The sequence below is a fragment of the Arachis hypogaea genome, chromosome 2 (genome assembly GCF_003086295.3).
Source record: "Arachis hypogaea cultivar Tifrunner chromosome 2, arahy.Tifrunner.gnm2.J5K5, whole genome shotgun sequence".
Taxonomy (NCBI): domain Eukaryota; kingdom Viridiplantae; phylum Streptophyta; class Magnoliopsida; order Fabales; family Fabaceae; genus Arachis; species Arachis hypogaea.
The window spans coordinates 92,079,358-92,096,721 of record NC_092037.1 but is presented as its reverse complement, the minus strand read 5'-3'; the positions used below and the strand labels follow the sequence as shown (position 1 = coordinate 92,096,721).

General features: G+C 33.4%; 3 protein-coding genes across 6 annotated transcripts; 2 read left to right on the top strand and 1 right to left on the bottom strand.

The window, feature by feature from the left end:
- Positions 1–2,532: 2,532 nt before the first annotated feature.
- Positions 2,533–3,045, top strand: LOC114924796 (uncharacterized). The gene has a single exon (XM_029290382.1). It carries the CDS (start codon positions 2,533–2,535, stop codon positions 3,043–3,045), a length of 513 nt encoding a protein of 170 aa, XP_029146215.1.
- A 5,199-nt stretch (positions 3,046–8,244) lies between these two features.
- Positions 8,245–10,631, top strand: LOC112751071 (uncharacterized). The gene is made up of 2 exons (XM_025800083.3): positions 8,245–8,486; positions 8,997–10,631. The coding sequence occupies exons 1-2, from the start codon at positions 8,464–8,466 to the stop codon at positions 10,447–10,449; spliced, it is 1,476 nt and encodes a 491-aa protein (XP_025655868.1). The 5' UTR covers positions 8,245–8,463; the 3' UTR covers positions 10,450–10,631.
- A 319-nt stretch (positions 10,632–10,950) lies between these two features.
- Positions 10,951–16,136, bottom strand: LOC112751062 (protein DETOXIFICATION 44, chloroplastic). Of its 4 annotated transcripts, none has more exons than XR_011874226.1 (13): positions 15,563–16,118; positions 15,321–15,445; positions 14,889–15,047; positions 14,403–14,536; positions 14,141–14,276; positions 13,873–13,969; positions 13,663–13,763; positions 13,326–13,489; positions 12,957–13,028; positions 12,695–12,861; positions 12,014–12,109; positions 11,776–11,897; positions 10,951–11,644 (listed from the first exon to the last, which is right to left on the bottom strand). XR_011874226.1 is itself a non-coding variant. In XM_025800059.3 (13 exons), exons 1-13 carry the CDS (start codon positions 15,898–15,900, stop codon positions 11,584–11,586), a joined length of 1,722 nt encoding a protein of 573 aa, XP_025655844.1. In that variant the 5' UTR covers positions 15,901–16,136; the 3' UTR covers positions 10,951–11,583. The 4 variants fall into 4 exon arrangements, 3 of the variants coding, with proteins under 3 accessions (XP_025655844.1, XP_072076452.1, XP_025655852.1); XM_025800059.3 differs by having other exon boundaries at positions 12,745–12,861; positions 15,563–16,136; XM_072220351.1 differs by having other exon boundaries at positions 12,745–12,861; positions 15,597–16,114.
- Between the last annotated feature and the right edge of the window lie 1,228 nt (positions 16,137–17,364).

Sequence of the window (17,364 nt, the reverse complement as noted above, 5' to 3'; positions counted from 1 at the left end):
ACATTAAAATTATTCACGTATAAAAATTTTAGCCTAGATTTCAGACTCATTTTTTGCATTATGAATTTGGTATTGGTGTTGTGCAATGAAATGGATGCATGACCAATATTTTCACGGCTATGGTATTTAGTCAAAACGTAGGTTACGTTTAGTTTTGTTTTTATTTTTTATTTTTTGTTGAAAGAAATATACAAACGCAGCCTGCGTTTTATTTTTTCAAAATTTTTAAAATTTTTTTTATTCCCTTTAAGCCCGATTGTAGCCTACGTTTTGCTGTGGGCATAAAAGAATTTTTTTCTGAAGCAACAAAATGCATCTTGCGTTTTACTTTTTTGTGTTAGCTTTTTTCATAGAATAGCCAAAACGCAGGCTGCGTTTTATGGGCTGTCAGTTTTTTTTTTTAAAAAAAAAACTAAAAACGCATATTGCATTTTATTTAAAAAAAAAAAGATTTTAAGCAAGAGTCCAGCCTATAAATACGAAGTAAGACTCTCATTCAGCTTGCCTCACTCCATTTCTACTCATTGTATTCTTCTTTCTTGCACATATACCGTAGTTCTGAGTTTTTTTGTAGTTAGGTGTGTCAAAAAAATTGGATTAGGTGAGGTTGCAGTTATGAAAAGTATTACAAATTTGCGAGTATATTATAACGGTGAGGTTATACCAAACACACATGAAGGAGTGACTTTTGTTTGTGAATGTCCGTTATCATTTGCTATTCCATATACCATGAGTTTTGCAGAATTGCAAAATGGACTTTGTAATAATATTCAAAGCCACATTTCGAAAAGGGTGAGCAACATTTTATATAGGAATCTTGTACAAGTATTTGGTGAGCTGATACAGTTTTAAATGATACCCATCACTGACGATGCCAGTATGCAGCAGATGTTATGTATTTATCAACAAACCCGATTTTATGTGCCGATGATAGACCTGTACGTTGAGTTCGAACAGCAGTCAGGGTTGGGCGCGGTCGGCGAGGAGGTCAATGTTGATGAGCTCGGGGATATAGATTGGGAAGAATATAATAATGATAGTGAAGAGGAATTCGAAGCTAACTATGAAGTCGATGACGAAAACGATGACAGAGACTTGGCAGGCGATCCAGCGGTGCAAAATGAAGCGAATGCAATTGTAAGCCATGACCCGTTTGGTGTTCCGTCTTTTATGCGGACTCTAGATCTCGAAGCCATGCATGCCCCGAAATTTTCTGAGTATGCGAATACAGGTATGTTATGATCATTAACTCAAGTTTCCTATAGTGTTTATTTTATTTGCCTTGTCTGACTGATGGTGGTGCGCATGTCGTAGGTGAAGGCAACGCTGCGGCGGAAGATGGCGAGTTTAGTGTCGGAATAGAATTTGGTTCGAGAGAGTCGGTAATATCTACAATCAAAAGCTATACTATCTCTAGAGGAGTTGATTACACTGTGTATGAGTCTGAGCCGCAGACATTCTATGCTAAATGCAAGTGGTATGGTGCAGGGTGCAACTGGCTTATCCGAGCTAGCTTGATTTGAAAAAAAAAACTTGTTGGGAGATCATGAGATACAATGGCAAGCACACGTGTACCGTGGGCACGATTTCACAAGATTATGCGAAGTTGGACTCGGACACAATTGCATATGCCATTAGACCGTTGGTCGAAGCAGACCCCTCGATAAAGGCGAAGTCTGTTATTGCAGAAGTTCAATCCAGGTTCAACTACACTGTGAGTTACCGCAAGACTTGGTTGGCAAAGTAGAAAACTGTCGCAAAGGTTTTCGGTGATTGGGAAGTTTCTTACCAGACTCTGCCAGTATGGTTGAAAGCAATGACGGTGAAGATGCCAAGGTCTCGTGTTTAAATTAAAACGCTCCTCGTTTACTGTGAGAGTGAGGACGTTCAAGGTGTAAGAGTCCTGCACCGCGTTTTTTGAAGCTTCTATCCGTGTATTGTAGCATTAAGACACTGCAAGCCACTGGTACAGGTTGATGGCACGCACCTGTATGAAAAATATAAAGGTGCACTTCTGGTAGCGGTTGCACAAGATGGGAATCAAAACATTGTGCCTATTGCATTTGCGATAGTCGAGGGCGAGACGACAGACGCATGGGAGTTTTTCCTAATCAATTTGCGGAGATATGTTGTTACCATTGATGGTGTGGGTATTATTTCCGACCGCCATACCTCCATCGACGCTGCAATAGCTCGCAATAACGATGCATGGTCACCACCAAGGGCGTGGCACATGTACTGCATCAGGTACATCGGGTCCAACTTCTTAAGAAGGTTCAAGACTCCATATTTGCATAAACTCGTGATGAACACAGGTATTTCAACTCGCTGTTATGGTCCTATTCATAGTAAATTTGTGGCATCTGCTTATGATTAAATGGTTTGTTCAACAGGCTATTCTAGGACAGAACATGAGTACAACAAAAACTACCAAAGGCTTAAAGAGTAGGGTGAGGCATATACTCAATGGTGCGATGACATCGGTGTTGAGAGATGGGTGTTGGCAATCGATGATGGTCATCGTTCGGACATATGACGACAAACTTGGTAGAGTGCATAAATTCTGTCCTAAAGGATGCACGCAACCTTCCTGTGATTGCCATTGTCCGGTCAACTTTCTATAGGCTGAATGAATTGTTCACTCGGAAGAGTACCGAGGTTTATGAGCGTCTCCGCAACGGATTCACGTATTCAGAATTTGCAACGAAGAGAGTTGAAGAAAGCTTTCTACGTGTAGGAAACATTGTGGTCAACCGGTTCGACAGGCGCAACGAGATGTTTGAGGTTCGCGAAATGCAAGATGGTACCATTTACACTATTAACCTTGCACAACGACACTGCGACTGTGGCCATTTCCAGGTCGAGCGATTCCCATGTCGCCACGTTCTTGCATGTTGCGCCAACCAGTGTATTGATTGGCAAGTATACGTGCACGACGTGTACAAGATGTCTGAAATTTGCAAGGTGTACATAGGCGAGTTTGTTCCGATGTGTGACGCATCTACGTGGGATAGATATGAAGGAGCGAAGGTGATCGCCAACTAAACATTGAGGCACGCAACAAAAAGAAGATCGAAGTCAACCCGCTACTTGAATGAGATGGATTCGCGGAATATGCGTGGTCCTCGCCAGCGCACTATATGTGGACGCGAGGGACATAGCCACAGCCGATGTCCTCAGCGCGCAAGTCCAAGCTCTGCTGGAGGTCATTAATGGTTTAGTTTTTCAATGTAACTTTGTTATGACGTACTTCACAATTATATGTGCGCCCGGACGTACCGCTCAACAAACTCCTGAGTGTCACACGGCTTGGTGTCTCTGCAGCGCCGGACCCATGCAATATTAACCTTCTCCAACACGTGATCTTGCGGACTGGGCTCCCGATCAAAACACGCAATGCAGTTCTCCACCAAAAACTGGTGACTGCTGTCTGATCTACTCGTAACGGCCTCCCAATTAATCGGGAGACCAAGAATATAGCTCACATCTTCCAGTGTCACCGTCACTTCACCGACCAAAAGATGAAATGTGTGAGTCTCCGGCCTCCAACGCTCCACCAAAGCACTCAGTAGTGCAGAATGACCTTTCATTTCGCCTACTCGCGAAACGTGTTGAAACCCAGTCAATGTCAGTGCTATTGCAGCTACCTTGTTAAAGGTATTTGGCGGATCGAGTTTTCTGGACAACAAATTCCTAACAGCCTGCAAAAAGAAAAATGATAATTATTAAATTCTAAATAATATCATTTACTAATTTATTAAAAAAAAGTTAGCAACAATAGTTAAATAGTATTATTATTATTATCTTAAAAAATAATAATAAATTATTAAAAAATCATAAATACTTATTTATTATTTATTACTAGAAACTAATAATAACTATTATACAGTATTCTATAATAATAATAATAATAATAATAATAATAATAATAATAATAATAATAATAATAATAAATCACTAAAAATTAATAATAAATTATTAAACAATACTATTAATTATTAAAAATTAATAATAATTTATTCTCACTATTATAACCTGTATTATAAACAAATAATAATATACTAATCATAATAATAATTACTCAAATATAACAATAATAACAATAATAATAATAACCATTTATTAAATTATCATTATCCCAAATGCTATATTATTAATAAACAGTATTACTTATTATTAGAAAATATTAATAAATTATTAAAAAATAATAATTTTTTAATTAAACATTGTAAAAAAGTCATTTACTAAACAGTATTATTATTATTATCATGAAAAATAATAATAAATTATTAAAAAATAATAATAAATTATTACACAATATTATTATTAAAAAAATTAATAAATTATTCTGATTATCATATTCACTATTATAAACAAATAATAATAATAATAATAATAATAATAATAATAATAATAATAATAATAATAACAACAACGTTAATTTTTCTAATCTATTCTATTATATAAAAATCGGATGTCTGCACTTAATGATAGAGCTGACGTGGCATGCTCTGGAGAGTGTTTCCCGATTTAATTATTTTAACTCATTCAATACAATTTATTACCATGACTTAATTATATCAGCTAATTGATTTGATTAGATATTTAAATATTAATATAATTTATTATAATATATATTACTTAATTAAATTTACTACATTAATTGTAATTTGTTATATTAGTTAATTAATTTATTCGTTTATAAAGTCTGAAATAAAATAAATAATTTATTGTTTATTCTAATTAAATTCATTAAATTTAATTATACATTATATACGAATTAATAATAATTTGTAAATCACTTTATATTATATATGTATTAACAAAATATTATATACGTCTTAATGTGTTAATTAAATATTATATACGCACAGAAAAATAAATACAAAGATGATTTATATAATATTAATAATATTATATTAGCACGGTATTTTTTTTTTTGATATCATATAGTATTGATAATGATAATATTATTATATAGTATTATATAAACTTTCTAATATTAGTATAGAAAATTGAAAAATTATTCCTTATGGCAATCATTCTTAGTGGAATAGTGTGTCCCTTATATAGTATTGATAATTGTTGCTTAATTTAAAGTAATTGTACGTTAGTATCTTAAATTTATTTTCAATAATGACCTAAATAGATAAATCTAATTGAATTGAATGATTATATAAAATATTTTATATTATTAATATACTAAAATTAAATTTATTTTTTGGTACAGAATTTTATAGGTAAATTTTATACAAGATTATTAAGTTATTTTTTATTTTTTTATTTGTTTTATCTATGTTACTTTATTTAATTTTAAGTAGTGCCATATTTACAATTACCGCCAGTATGATATTTTATAAAATATGAAAATCAATTTTTTTTATAATTTAAATATCAATGTTTGAATAGAAGAACTTAACAGACTCACAATGAGGGGGAGAGAAAGAGAGGAAAATTTACCTAGAGAAAAGAAACTCGCATGAGAATGGTGGTGACGGGTTCAGCAACGACAGTAATGGGATAAGCAGCGATAATGACATAAGCTGTGAACAGTGACAGATCCAGAAAAATTTAGTAATGGGGACAAAAATATAATAAAATTTAGGTATAGATATTTTTTTGCTTCCCACGATATTCAACAAGTTAAGGACTAATTTGTCATGAATTTGAATTCCATTTAAGAATCTACAATTAGCCGGCAACGAGTTGCTATATATACGAGACAGAATTCAAACCCTCAATACTTATTTAAGCAGACGACTAAGTCGATCACTTGATCAATCTAAATTGGTTTAGATATATTCAAAATTTAAAATTAGAACTATCTAATACATAATCATAAGAACTAGAAATATACACACAATCATTATTATAATATTTAAAATAATAAAAATATAATTTCATATGCATAATATAATATTTAAAATAACAAAAAATATTTATAAGGACTTTTTTATTTTTAACATGATTCAATATCATTTTTTTATATATATTTTTAAACAATTATTTTATTTAATTGTCAAATCTACTTATTATAATTTTTATAGTACAAATAAATTTTTTAACCAAAATAATTACAGTATATTAATACATAGATAATATATTTTTTTATCTTAAACAATTTTTAAAAAATCACTAATAATTTAAGTTGTATTTAATTAGAAAACTAAGTTTTAATTTAATTATTAATTAATTAACTAATATAATATAATTAATTATCACTAATTTTTTAGTATATTTATTTATTTTTCATATTAAATCAAATTTAACAATATAATTATTATTATGTGTTAAGTTTAACAAAATATTTTTTAACATAAAATACAAAAGAACTATTTATATTTTATTTTGAGACAAATATAATATAATAAGTGGTATATAATATATGTATATAAGTATTAATTTTTTTTAAAAAAATTTGTGGGGGCAAATGCCCCCTCTATATTAAATGTGGGTCCGTCTCTGGCTGTGAAGGAAGATGGGAGTTGTGAATAGGTAAGCGGCGATGGACTCAGCAACAACATGACAAGAGCTATGCGGTTTTTTTGTGAAGAAGTCGAGAAGAAGAAGATTTTAGGTGAGGATGATTGAGTTTATCTTGCATGGCTATAGAGTATAGACTGAAGTTATGAATCATATGTGATATGAGGTAAATCCTAATTCCTAAAAAGTGTTTATATGTATATATTCGGGGCGGGTACACCCTAAACCCGACGATACCTGTTTTGAGCAAAATCTGCCCCGACTCGAGTCAAGTTATTACCCTTTTCATTCGGGTTTGGACAGGTCGGGTACCTGCGTATTCGAAAACTCCTGCCAAGTCTAACCACGTATTGATACTCCTTTTATTAAGAGTTTATCGCTAGCCAATGGATCGCTATATACACAAGGCGAGATTCTAACTCTTAATAGTTGTTTAAACAGACGAGTGAGATGATCACTTAACAAACTGAAATTGATTAAGATAAATATTAATTATTTTTAATATTTTAATATTAAAAATTTTGAGAGTTTAATTTTAATTATAACTTTATAAAATATTTATAATAATAATTACTATATATATTATTTAATTTTTTAATAAAATTTTTAATATAATTTTATGTATTATTCCGTACAAGGTACGGAAACATAAACTAGTAATAATAATAATATAATAACAGTAGTAAAAAGATTAAACGGTAATGAGAAATAAATAATAATATAATATTAGTAATAATAATATTAATAATCACAATAGTACTAATTACAACACAAATAAATAAAATTTAAATAAATATATGCATCGTTAAATATTTAAAAAAAACTACTTACCAATTGAGGATAATTCAAATACTCAATAATATGTTCTTCTAGTTTGTTAAAATCACGTACTATTTTTTTTTTAGGTATACTTCTTTTTTTTCCACACTTTATTTCTTCACTTTTAACCCTCTTCATTCTTGCTTCCTCACTCTCCTTCAACTCTTTCTTAGCTTACTTCAGTAACTTTGTTTTCTAGCTATCTGCGTTTTGGTTTTTAAGAACTCAGGTGAACACTCTTTAAAACACGTGATGTACATGCAGTTAAGAAGGCTGTAAAATGCAACCTACGTTTTGTTCTGACACAAACACAACCTGTGTTTTGCCTAGTCCTATGCTGATCAACTTCTGCTCTTATCAGCATGCAAGGCACGTTTCACAATCAGCTTTCCTTCCCAATCTAATCGCAGCCTGCGTTTTGTAGCAGCTGCAGATTATTGATTTCATCGTCTGTAAAATGTTACCTACGTTTTACAGGTCATTGAATAACATCAGATCTATATTTATGAACAATTCACCATGCATCTATATTCAAGCAATTTACCATTATTTTATCCATAACAAAATTAATTTCTGGAGATTTCACTCTTAAAAAAATCACATTAAAAAATTGGCAATATCTGGTGATATGTGATAATATCGTTCTGAATTGTTGTCAGAACAGTACCAGCATACAAACAAAAAGTGGACCCCTTCGTAACTAAGGAATCTCGAAAGTTGAAACTTGGTAAACAAGACGAGAGAATGAAAAAAAAAATAAAAATAAAAACACAGCCGCAAAAAGCAGCCAATAGCCCAATACAATAAATAACATAAATAACAAAAAAATAAATAGCCGCAAAACTGGAACTTTCATGCCATTTTCTTAGTTACTCAATTACTTGATCCCCAATCCAATGACGTTGGCACTTACATAACAAATTCTTTCCTTTTTTTAATAATAAATAATTAAATACATAAAATAAAAAAAATATAAATATAGTAAGCAATAAAAAAACAGAGTAGCACATAATCTGTGTGAAAATGCTATAAACCTCTCTAGAACCCTGAACCTTAAATCTGTGCACTCAAACCAACAACATACCACAAAACAATGAACTAGAACAACAACAACTAATACAATTACATGCTTCTTCAGCAGCAAAATCAAGAAAAGGCATCATGGCCACTGAAATCGTTTCTGGGTCAGTTCAATTACTCTTCTTTCTTTCATAAGAATTTTTATCTTTTACTCAAGCTAAGTAAACAGATAGATAGCTTCATATACTTGTTGGTTACTGTTGATTCAACTTTTATCTGGGTTTTTCATTTATTTCTAGTTTGTTGAACAAGTTGTTTGTGTTTTTGTGCTTCTAAGCACACAGACATGCAAAACAACTGACTTCATAGTTTCATTTGTTTTGGAATTTAAAAATTTGGTTAGTGATATCATAGGATATTTGTCAAAACTTCTTGCTTGTGTTATGCATAACAACTATTTGTTTCATTGTTTGATTCAACTTGCTTCTATTTTGACGTCTCTAATTTGTTTCTGGATTTCCCCGGCTGCGAATCACAAGTTGTTGCACAAGTTTTTGGTTCTTCTAAGACTAATTGTAGTTTCTTTTGTTTTGGACTTTGAAAACTTATCAAAACTTTGAATAATGACTATTGAGAAGTTCTAAGAAGAGTTCTGTTTTTGGTGGTTGATGCAGAAACAGGAATTCGTCGAAGAGGCGCAGGTGTGGAAGTGATTCGTTGGAGGACACTCTTGAGAAGTGGAAGAAGAAGAACAGTGACATTCAACATGATTTCTCCACAAATGGGGTGCATGTGGTTCACAAAGTTCCAGCAAAAGGGTCCAAGAAAGGGTGCATGAAAGGTAAAGGAGGGCCTCAGAACTCTGAGTTTAGATACAGAGGTGTGAGGCAGAGGATTTGGGGTAAGTGGGTTGCTGAAATTCGCGAACCAATCAGCAACCATGAGAGTAAGAAGAATGCAAAGAGGCTTTGGCTTGGTACTTTCACCACTGCATTTGAAGCTGCTCTTGCTTATGACAAAGCGGCTAAGACAATGTACGGTTCAGGCGCACGTTTGAACTTTCCGGAGCATGATTTGGAGTCAGTAGGCTCTGAAGAATCACCAAGTAAGAATGGAATTATATTTAGTGGTGAGGCCCCTAAAGCTGAGGATTTGGATGGTAATTTTCATCAGTTTTGTGAAGACAAACCTAATTTTTCTGATGTTGAAGCATTGGAGGGAACAAAGGAAGAAGATCATGATGTCCAAGAAAATGAGAAATGTGATGATGCAAGTGTTGTTCATAAGGAAATGAAGGATATTGAAGCTAAAATACCTGGAGAAAGTGAAGGAATCGAAGGAGAATCAGAAGAGGTTTTGAAGTGTTCTGGCTCTGGTGTTGAGTTTACTGATATGGCAATGAATTCTGGAGCTGATGGCACGGCTTCTGACGCCAACGAGCATGAGATTGTAGCGAATAATATAGAAGTACCAATCGAAGAATCGACCAAAAGTTTAACATCATCATGTGATTTGAGCAATATTGACAACCATTGTGATGATTACTTTAACAATCAGATATCAGATGAGGATTGCAACCCCAAACCTAATTATGATCAGTCAAACATAAAAAATGAGGCATATATGGTGAAGAAGAAACATGTGGAGGAAGTAATTTCTGAAATTCTAAGACTTTATAGCAACAAGTGCTCAAATAACTGTATTCAATCTCAAAATGAGAATGATGAAAATCAACCTTCTGTTAATGCTGAAGAAGAGAAGCCACTGATGCCAGTAGAAGCTGACATGGTACAAACTTGCAACTGCTACGGCTGCGATAATAGCGATGATGAAATTAAAAATGAGCCTAATGGTTCAGATGACAATGTTGGAGAAATGTATGAGTTTCAGGCTTTGAACAGCAACATTGATAGGAAGCTTGAATTGCAAGAAAAAGGAGATGATGGAAATGTGTTATCTGAATTCAGTTCCAAGCATAATAGGAAGCTGTGTGAACATCTGAATAATATGCAGGTTGCTAGCATAGAAATGGATCATGATTATAGTTTTTTGAGACCTGACTATGATTTTGGGTTATTAGAAGAGCAGAAGTTACTTGATTTATGCTTTTCACATTTAGGATCTTAGGAGTTCACAAATGCTTACAAATTTTGTTTTCATTTTGATGAGGTTAGTGAATGAACATATTGATGTTTTTCTACCCACTATTGTTAATGTAAAAGGCAAATTAGTAGACTCATTCTTTTATAATGATAAGAGTGTAATCTTGATCCACAGCCAATATAAAACGTTTTACACGGTTGTGACAACCACATTCGTTTTTTTAAATGACCATATATGTGATTAATGTTCATTTTTTTAAATGACCATATATGTGATTAATGTAAAAGATAATTATTTTTACAGATGTAGTATTACGTAATTGAATACACGTGTAGAACTATTTTACTCTGGCAATCCATCAAAATTAAATTCTTAAAATATTATATTTTGCTCACATTTTGGATTTTGGAGAACTGCTGGTAGATGCTAAAAAATCAGACTCATCCACAATTCACCTACTACATTAACCATTGAAAACTCTTTTTTTGATTCACAATTCACAAAGAAATGAACCATTCCCCCATCTGAGACTCAACCTTAATTATTGAAAAGAAAAAATACCATGCATTTAGCATAAATCTTTGAAAATTCAAAGGATCTTAATGCATGTGGAGCTATTGCCAAGTCAATATGTATAGTGACATTCATGGAAGTCTTATCTACCAATACATCAAATGTTTCCAAGAAATGCAACAAGCAAAATCTTGGCTTTGTAGCTGCAAGCAATGTCATCCAATAGAATTATTTTCTCCCTCTTGTACTTTCTTGCACATTCAGCTTCCATGTAATTGTACAAGTAAGATTTTGGCAATTGTTCTTCAGCAACACTTGCTATCCTGATTCAAAATAAATGTTGCTTTCACTTTTTTGGTACATCGAAAAATTTAATATTCACGGACACGATTTGTGTATGTATTTATTGAATTTTCAATGTACCAGAAAATGTGAAAGCTAACATTTAGTTTAAAAAGGAGGAAGTAATTTGTTCTCTTGATTGATCTTCTAGAAGGGATGAGTTTCTAGCAAGAAAGTGCACATCCTCCAAAATGTTAAAAGAGCTTGTGACTTGTGACTTGTGAGCACCATCATTATGTTCTCTGACCAGTGTGGAGTGTAAAACTGGGGAAACTTAGGGAAATTTGAGTGTAAATGCCTCGGTCAATCTTCTGCTCCATCTTTATACCAGACCATATCCCATGGTCCACTTTTGCTACCCAACCTTGTAAAGAAAAAAAATGATAAGAAAACAATAAGATCAAAATATGCATTTTTGGATCATTAGGAAGAATTCTATCCTTCCCTTCAAGTAGATAACCTCTAAGAAATGTTTGTGTTAATGAATTAAAATACCTCCAAATTCCGGCTAGAACACGCAAAGCCATGAAAAGGAACAATCCTGTCCACACTCCAGGAAGTCCAAGGACCGGAGAAGCCACCAATATAAAAACTGATGAAATCAGTGCAACTAGAACCTACAAATCAAAGCCAAATAAAGGGCCAAGAATGTCAGAAAAATGGGAAACAAAGTAAGATAGAGTGATTATGTGAAATGTTTAACTATCTTTTGATCATTGAACTAGATCATTACCATAGAGTATGCAGCAAATCCAAAGTCTGATACTCCGTAATAAAGTCCATCAACAACAAATGCCAAAGCATTCACTGGTTGAGATCCAGCAACAAACTGCATGTGTGTACATTTCAGATTTATCAGAGTCACTAATCATGCATGCTAGAAGGTTACGATTGCAAGAACACTTCAGCTAGTTATTCCTTTGACAAAACATTGCATTTCTGTCAATGATTGATAAGACAAGAAAATGAAGTGTCGAATTTGCATCTTCATTTCAGTATAAACAGGCATCAAAATGTAAACTTCATCTTGAAGCTATGAAAGTAAACTCAGACATGTATTCGGGTTGGACGCCCAATCTGTTACTTTCACAATTTTTTTTTTTTTTTTACTTCTATTTTGAATCTTTATATGCATGCAACTGAAAATGCCATTATATTTAAACACAAGTGCATTTTCTTGTGTTTTCAATGCAATGATATCTACTAATTTTAAATCATAATTTTTCTCTATCACTCTTAGAAATCGTCATCTCTTCTTGGCCACATTATTTCACATCTTTGTATTGTGTTGTATACTCAAGTTTCATTAACCATGAGACAGCAACACGATAGGATTATTGTTAGGGGAAAATGCTACAATTACACTTCCTGTAACAAAATAAATCGAAAGCAGCAATGTTTAGAAGCTCCTTGCCTATACATTCATCATCACCAAGTAAACTTAATTAATTGTGGTTTTTTTACCAGTAGACCAGACTGAGCAACATCCTGAACTTCAGAGTCTGTGCTACATAAGCTAGAAAATGCCCCATACCCAAAGAATAAAATCATTGATAAGGTAATTCCGGTTCCCAAACCAATCTGTTTGACATTAAAAAATGAGAGTATGAGGAGAAAAGAATCTTGGATCAGTAAATATCCAAAATCTCATCCAAAGAAGGTGTGATAAGAATAACCTGCAATGCTCTATATATAAGGTGGCGTGATTGCTCGTAATTTCCTTGCGAGTAACTACCAGCAAGTATAGCCTGTAAAGAAAATATTGTTACTACAACACAGCCTAACAAGTTCTCAGTCAGTTATACATGAGGAAAGTGGTTCATGGTTTTCTTATTGATTTGATAGCATCATAAGAATGAAATATGAACAGAAATGGAAGACTCTTGAGACATACGACTGGCTAAGAAATTTCGGTCAGAGTACCTTGTGAGTTGGAAACAGGATTAGCTAAACTACTTGTCTTTTTTATCAGTTGATCTGGTCCAACTTTTTCATAGATGTAAACAAAATGCATGATATGGTCAACTGTGATATTACGGTGTTACCTGACAAGCAAGCGCAAGAGCATCGGTGAGGGAAGATACTGACAACCAAACTTCCATGCAAATTTGATGACCAGCCATAGGTGTAGGGCCTTGCTTAGCTGCTGCGGATGTTGCCACTGTCATTGTCATAAGCACAGCAATAGTCCTACCGATCAGAAGACCACCTACAAAACGCAGCATATATCGTTGAAAGCAGAAGCTAATTTTTATGGCTCCATTATTTAAATCATATCAAGTTGCAAATCAACCAAAACTTTTTCTAGCTAACTGAAATAAATCCTGTTTGAAAGATGAGGACCGTTGAAACTACGATACAACTTAATATAGAAGTACATACCTGATTTCAGATAGTTGAAAATTTTTTTCCAATCGACATCGGAAGGGAATAGAAGCACATTGTCACTTAATTTCCATACAAGTATAAAAGCTATCAAATATCTGGTGAACAGAAAGACAAATTATGCTCAATATGAACCGAGCAATTAGTAAGTGACAAGTGCAAGATGCACAGATAATAACATAAAGTTTTACCACATCATCGACGTACTCAGATATCACAGTAGAAATGGCAGCACCACCAATTCCAAGGCCAAAGAAAAATATCAATAGTGGATCCAGTATGGTATTAATAATGTTTCCAGCTCCTGGAATTCCAAAACAAAGTCTTCGTTACTCATACATTCAGAAAATCATTCTAGAAATTCAAGGATGAACTTTATTTTCTTAAGGCCTATGGATCCAAATAAAATGAGTTTCATTGAAGTTTAAACAGATCTTCGGAAAATTGGAAACAATAATGAGACAGCATCACTTGCCAATTGCATACAGAGGAGTCTTTGTATCTGTAAATCCACGAAAAGTTCCTTGTGCGGCTAATGAGATCACGATTGCTGGAGCACCAAAAGCCCTCATTGTTAGAAAATGCTCGGCAGGTTCACGCATCGGAGAATCCTACATACAAATAGAACAAATAATACAAATGAAGAGCCATCATTCACATGCACATCTTAAGTCATAAGAATTTATGACAATCAGGAAACATAAAGGCGAAACTGTGAAATGTGAAGAATTACATACAGCAGGTATACCCATGATATTCATAAGAATGCCTGAACCAAAGGAAAGCGCCACGGTTTCAGCAACTCCAAGTGCCGTAGCAAGTGCTAAAGAAGTTGATACTGAAGGAATAAGCTTCTTGCTTTGGTACTTCCCTGCCAAATCCATATAACATCCATGAGATCAGGACTCACAGAATATATACAAATTTGCAGCTATAGTGAAGGAGGAATTATGCCCCCCAAAGTGGTCTTTCAGATTGGTTGCGCACACTAAAATAATCCCCGAGATTCCAATTGCACCAATTACATCCTTGTCCATGAGATTGACAAAAGTCACCATGTTAGTCCCTCAGTCCTTTTCTATCAAGTGACTATCAAACCATTAGGTATTAAGGTGGTGCACTTATGCCAATATCAGGGACGGAATTGGGCAATCCAGATCTCAAGAACTATTTTAGTTGACCACTTTGGGAGTTAACTCTTGAGGTAGCTATGTGAAACTTACCATTATTGTTACTTTGATTGTGGTCACCTTCCTTTCTAATCAGTGCCTGCTCCTCAGCAACAAAGGATGTAGTGATATTAAGCAAAGGAACATTGAACAAGTCTGAAATTAGATTAAACACAGAAGCTGAAACCCCAACAGCAGCCAATTCGACCGATCCTGTATAGTGAAATTTCAGTTATGCAAAACTCTCTTATGATGGTAACTAGAATTCAACCCTAGAAAACTAGAATTACTAGCTTCCCAATCCAGGATATAATCAAATGACCAAGAAACCACTTCTTCCAAAAGTTTAAACTGGTTGCGGAAGGAACATGATATATTGCTAGCAACTTAGAATCAAACCCAAAATTCTAATTTCCCCTTAAAAATTTGAAAGCAAGACATCAATAAAAAATGAAATTCATTACCACAAGAACTTCCTTAACTTACCTATATGGCCAACAAAGGCTGTATCAACCAATGAGGCAAGAGGGTCAGCTGCCAAAGCCAAGGCAGCAGGTATTGCAATGGACAACATTTCCATTCCCATATCATCAAATACAAGCCACCCATTTCTGTTCATGAACCAAACAAATAAATAAAACTTCAAAACCAACATATATATACACACACAAACAACAAGAGGATGAATTTGATTTTCCAGCACCAAATCCATGAAACCAATAAAGTACCTGAACTGATGAATGAAAGAAGCAAAGAAAGAACCTTTAACTGATGAAGATGAAGGATTATGAGAAGGTGTAGTGGTGGTGGAGGAGGAGGAGGAGGAGGAACATGGTTCTTGCTTATTAGAGGCAGTTTCTTCAAGGGAATCTGTTTTGGTGTCACTGTTTTTGTGACTTAGACATGATTTTGGAGCAACTCTTGGAGTTGGGAAGCAATGATGATTGTGAAGCTTTGATGGTTTAGAGTTGAAGAACAACAATGAATGGTTGTGATGATGGTGGAGAATATTATGCATAGGGTAGTGATGGTGAATATGCATGCAATGAAAAGAAGACGACGCCATTTTTGAGCATCTGGATGAGAAATCAAAGACTCACTCTATTGGACGCAAAAACAAAACCATATCAATCTACACCAAAATCTAACCTTGATGTGGAATTTGGACACACTATGATTTCCTTTGTTAAATTCTATCCCACACATTTATGCTTAACAAAATTTTATGCTAATGGTTAGAGCGAGGAAGAAAAACGGTGAAGACATGAAGATTTTTTGATAAATAATTAATTTTTCTTTTGTATCTTATAAATAGTTAAATGTTTATCTAAAAAATATGTTATTTTATTTTTATTATTTTTTGAAATAGATTGTATTTTTTTCCATTTTCTCTATCCAAAAATCCTTTTATAATAAAATTATTCAAATTTATTAGGGTTAAAATAATTATAGTTTAACTTTTTAAATGTTTAACTTATCTTTTTATAATAAAATTATTCAAATTTATTAGGGTTAAAATAATTATAGTTTAACTTTTTAAATGTTTAACTTTTTAAATTAGAGTTAAAATATTAAAAAAATATTATTTATTGATTATATTATTTTATATGGTAAACTTGTTATTTGCAAAAAGTTTAGTTTAAATCTCTAGTTTAAATTTAAAAATTTAGCTCAACCAAAACTAAAAAAAGAAAGAGAGAGAGAAAACATACAATAACAACAAAGTCTTGTCTCACTAGGTAGAGTCGGTTACATGAATTAAATGACGTCATTAAGCTCTTTTATGTATCATGTATCAACCGTTTACATGTAGGTCTCGTTTGACCACCTCATGGATGGTCTTCTTAGGTCTTCCTCTACCTTTCACCTCTTGTCCATCTTCCATTTCATCCACTTTCCTAACTAGGTGTTCTCTCGGTCTTCTTCTCACATGTCCAAACCATCTGAGACGCGATTCTACCATCTTTTTCACAATGGGTACTACTCCAACTCTCTCCCTTATATCTTCATTCCTTATTTTATCCAATCGCGTATGACCACTCATCCATCTCAGCATCTTCATCTCTGCCACACTCAACTTATGTTCGTGTTCTCCTTTAGCCGTCCAACACTCTGTACCATAAAGTATAGCCAGTCTTATAGCAGTGCGATAAAATTTACCTTTAAATTTTAGAGACACATTTTTTTCGCATATAAAACCAGATGCACTCCGCCATTTTGACCAACCTGCTTGAATCTATGATTTACATCATGTTCAATCTCTCCATTATCTTGTATGATACACCCAAAATATTTAAAACTTTTAACTTTTCGTAGGATGTTTTCTCCAATCTTCATTACCTCCACATTAGGATTTTTCCTTCTCAAACCGAACTTACATTCTATATATTCCGTCTTACTACGGCTTATGTGCAGACCATACACTTCTAAAGCTTCTCTCCATAAGTCCAACTTCTTATTTAGGTATTCCCTTGACTCTCCTATAAAGACGATATAATACGCATGCACCATGACACAGGCTTTTGGATGT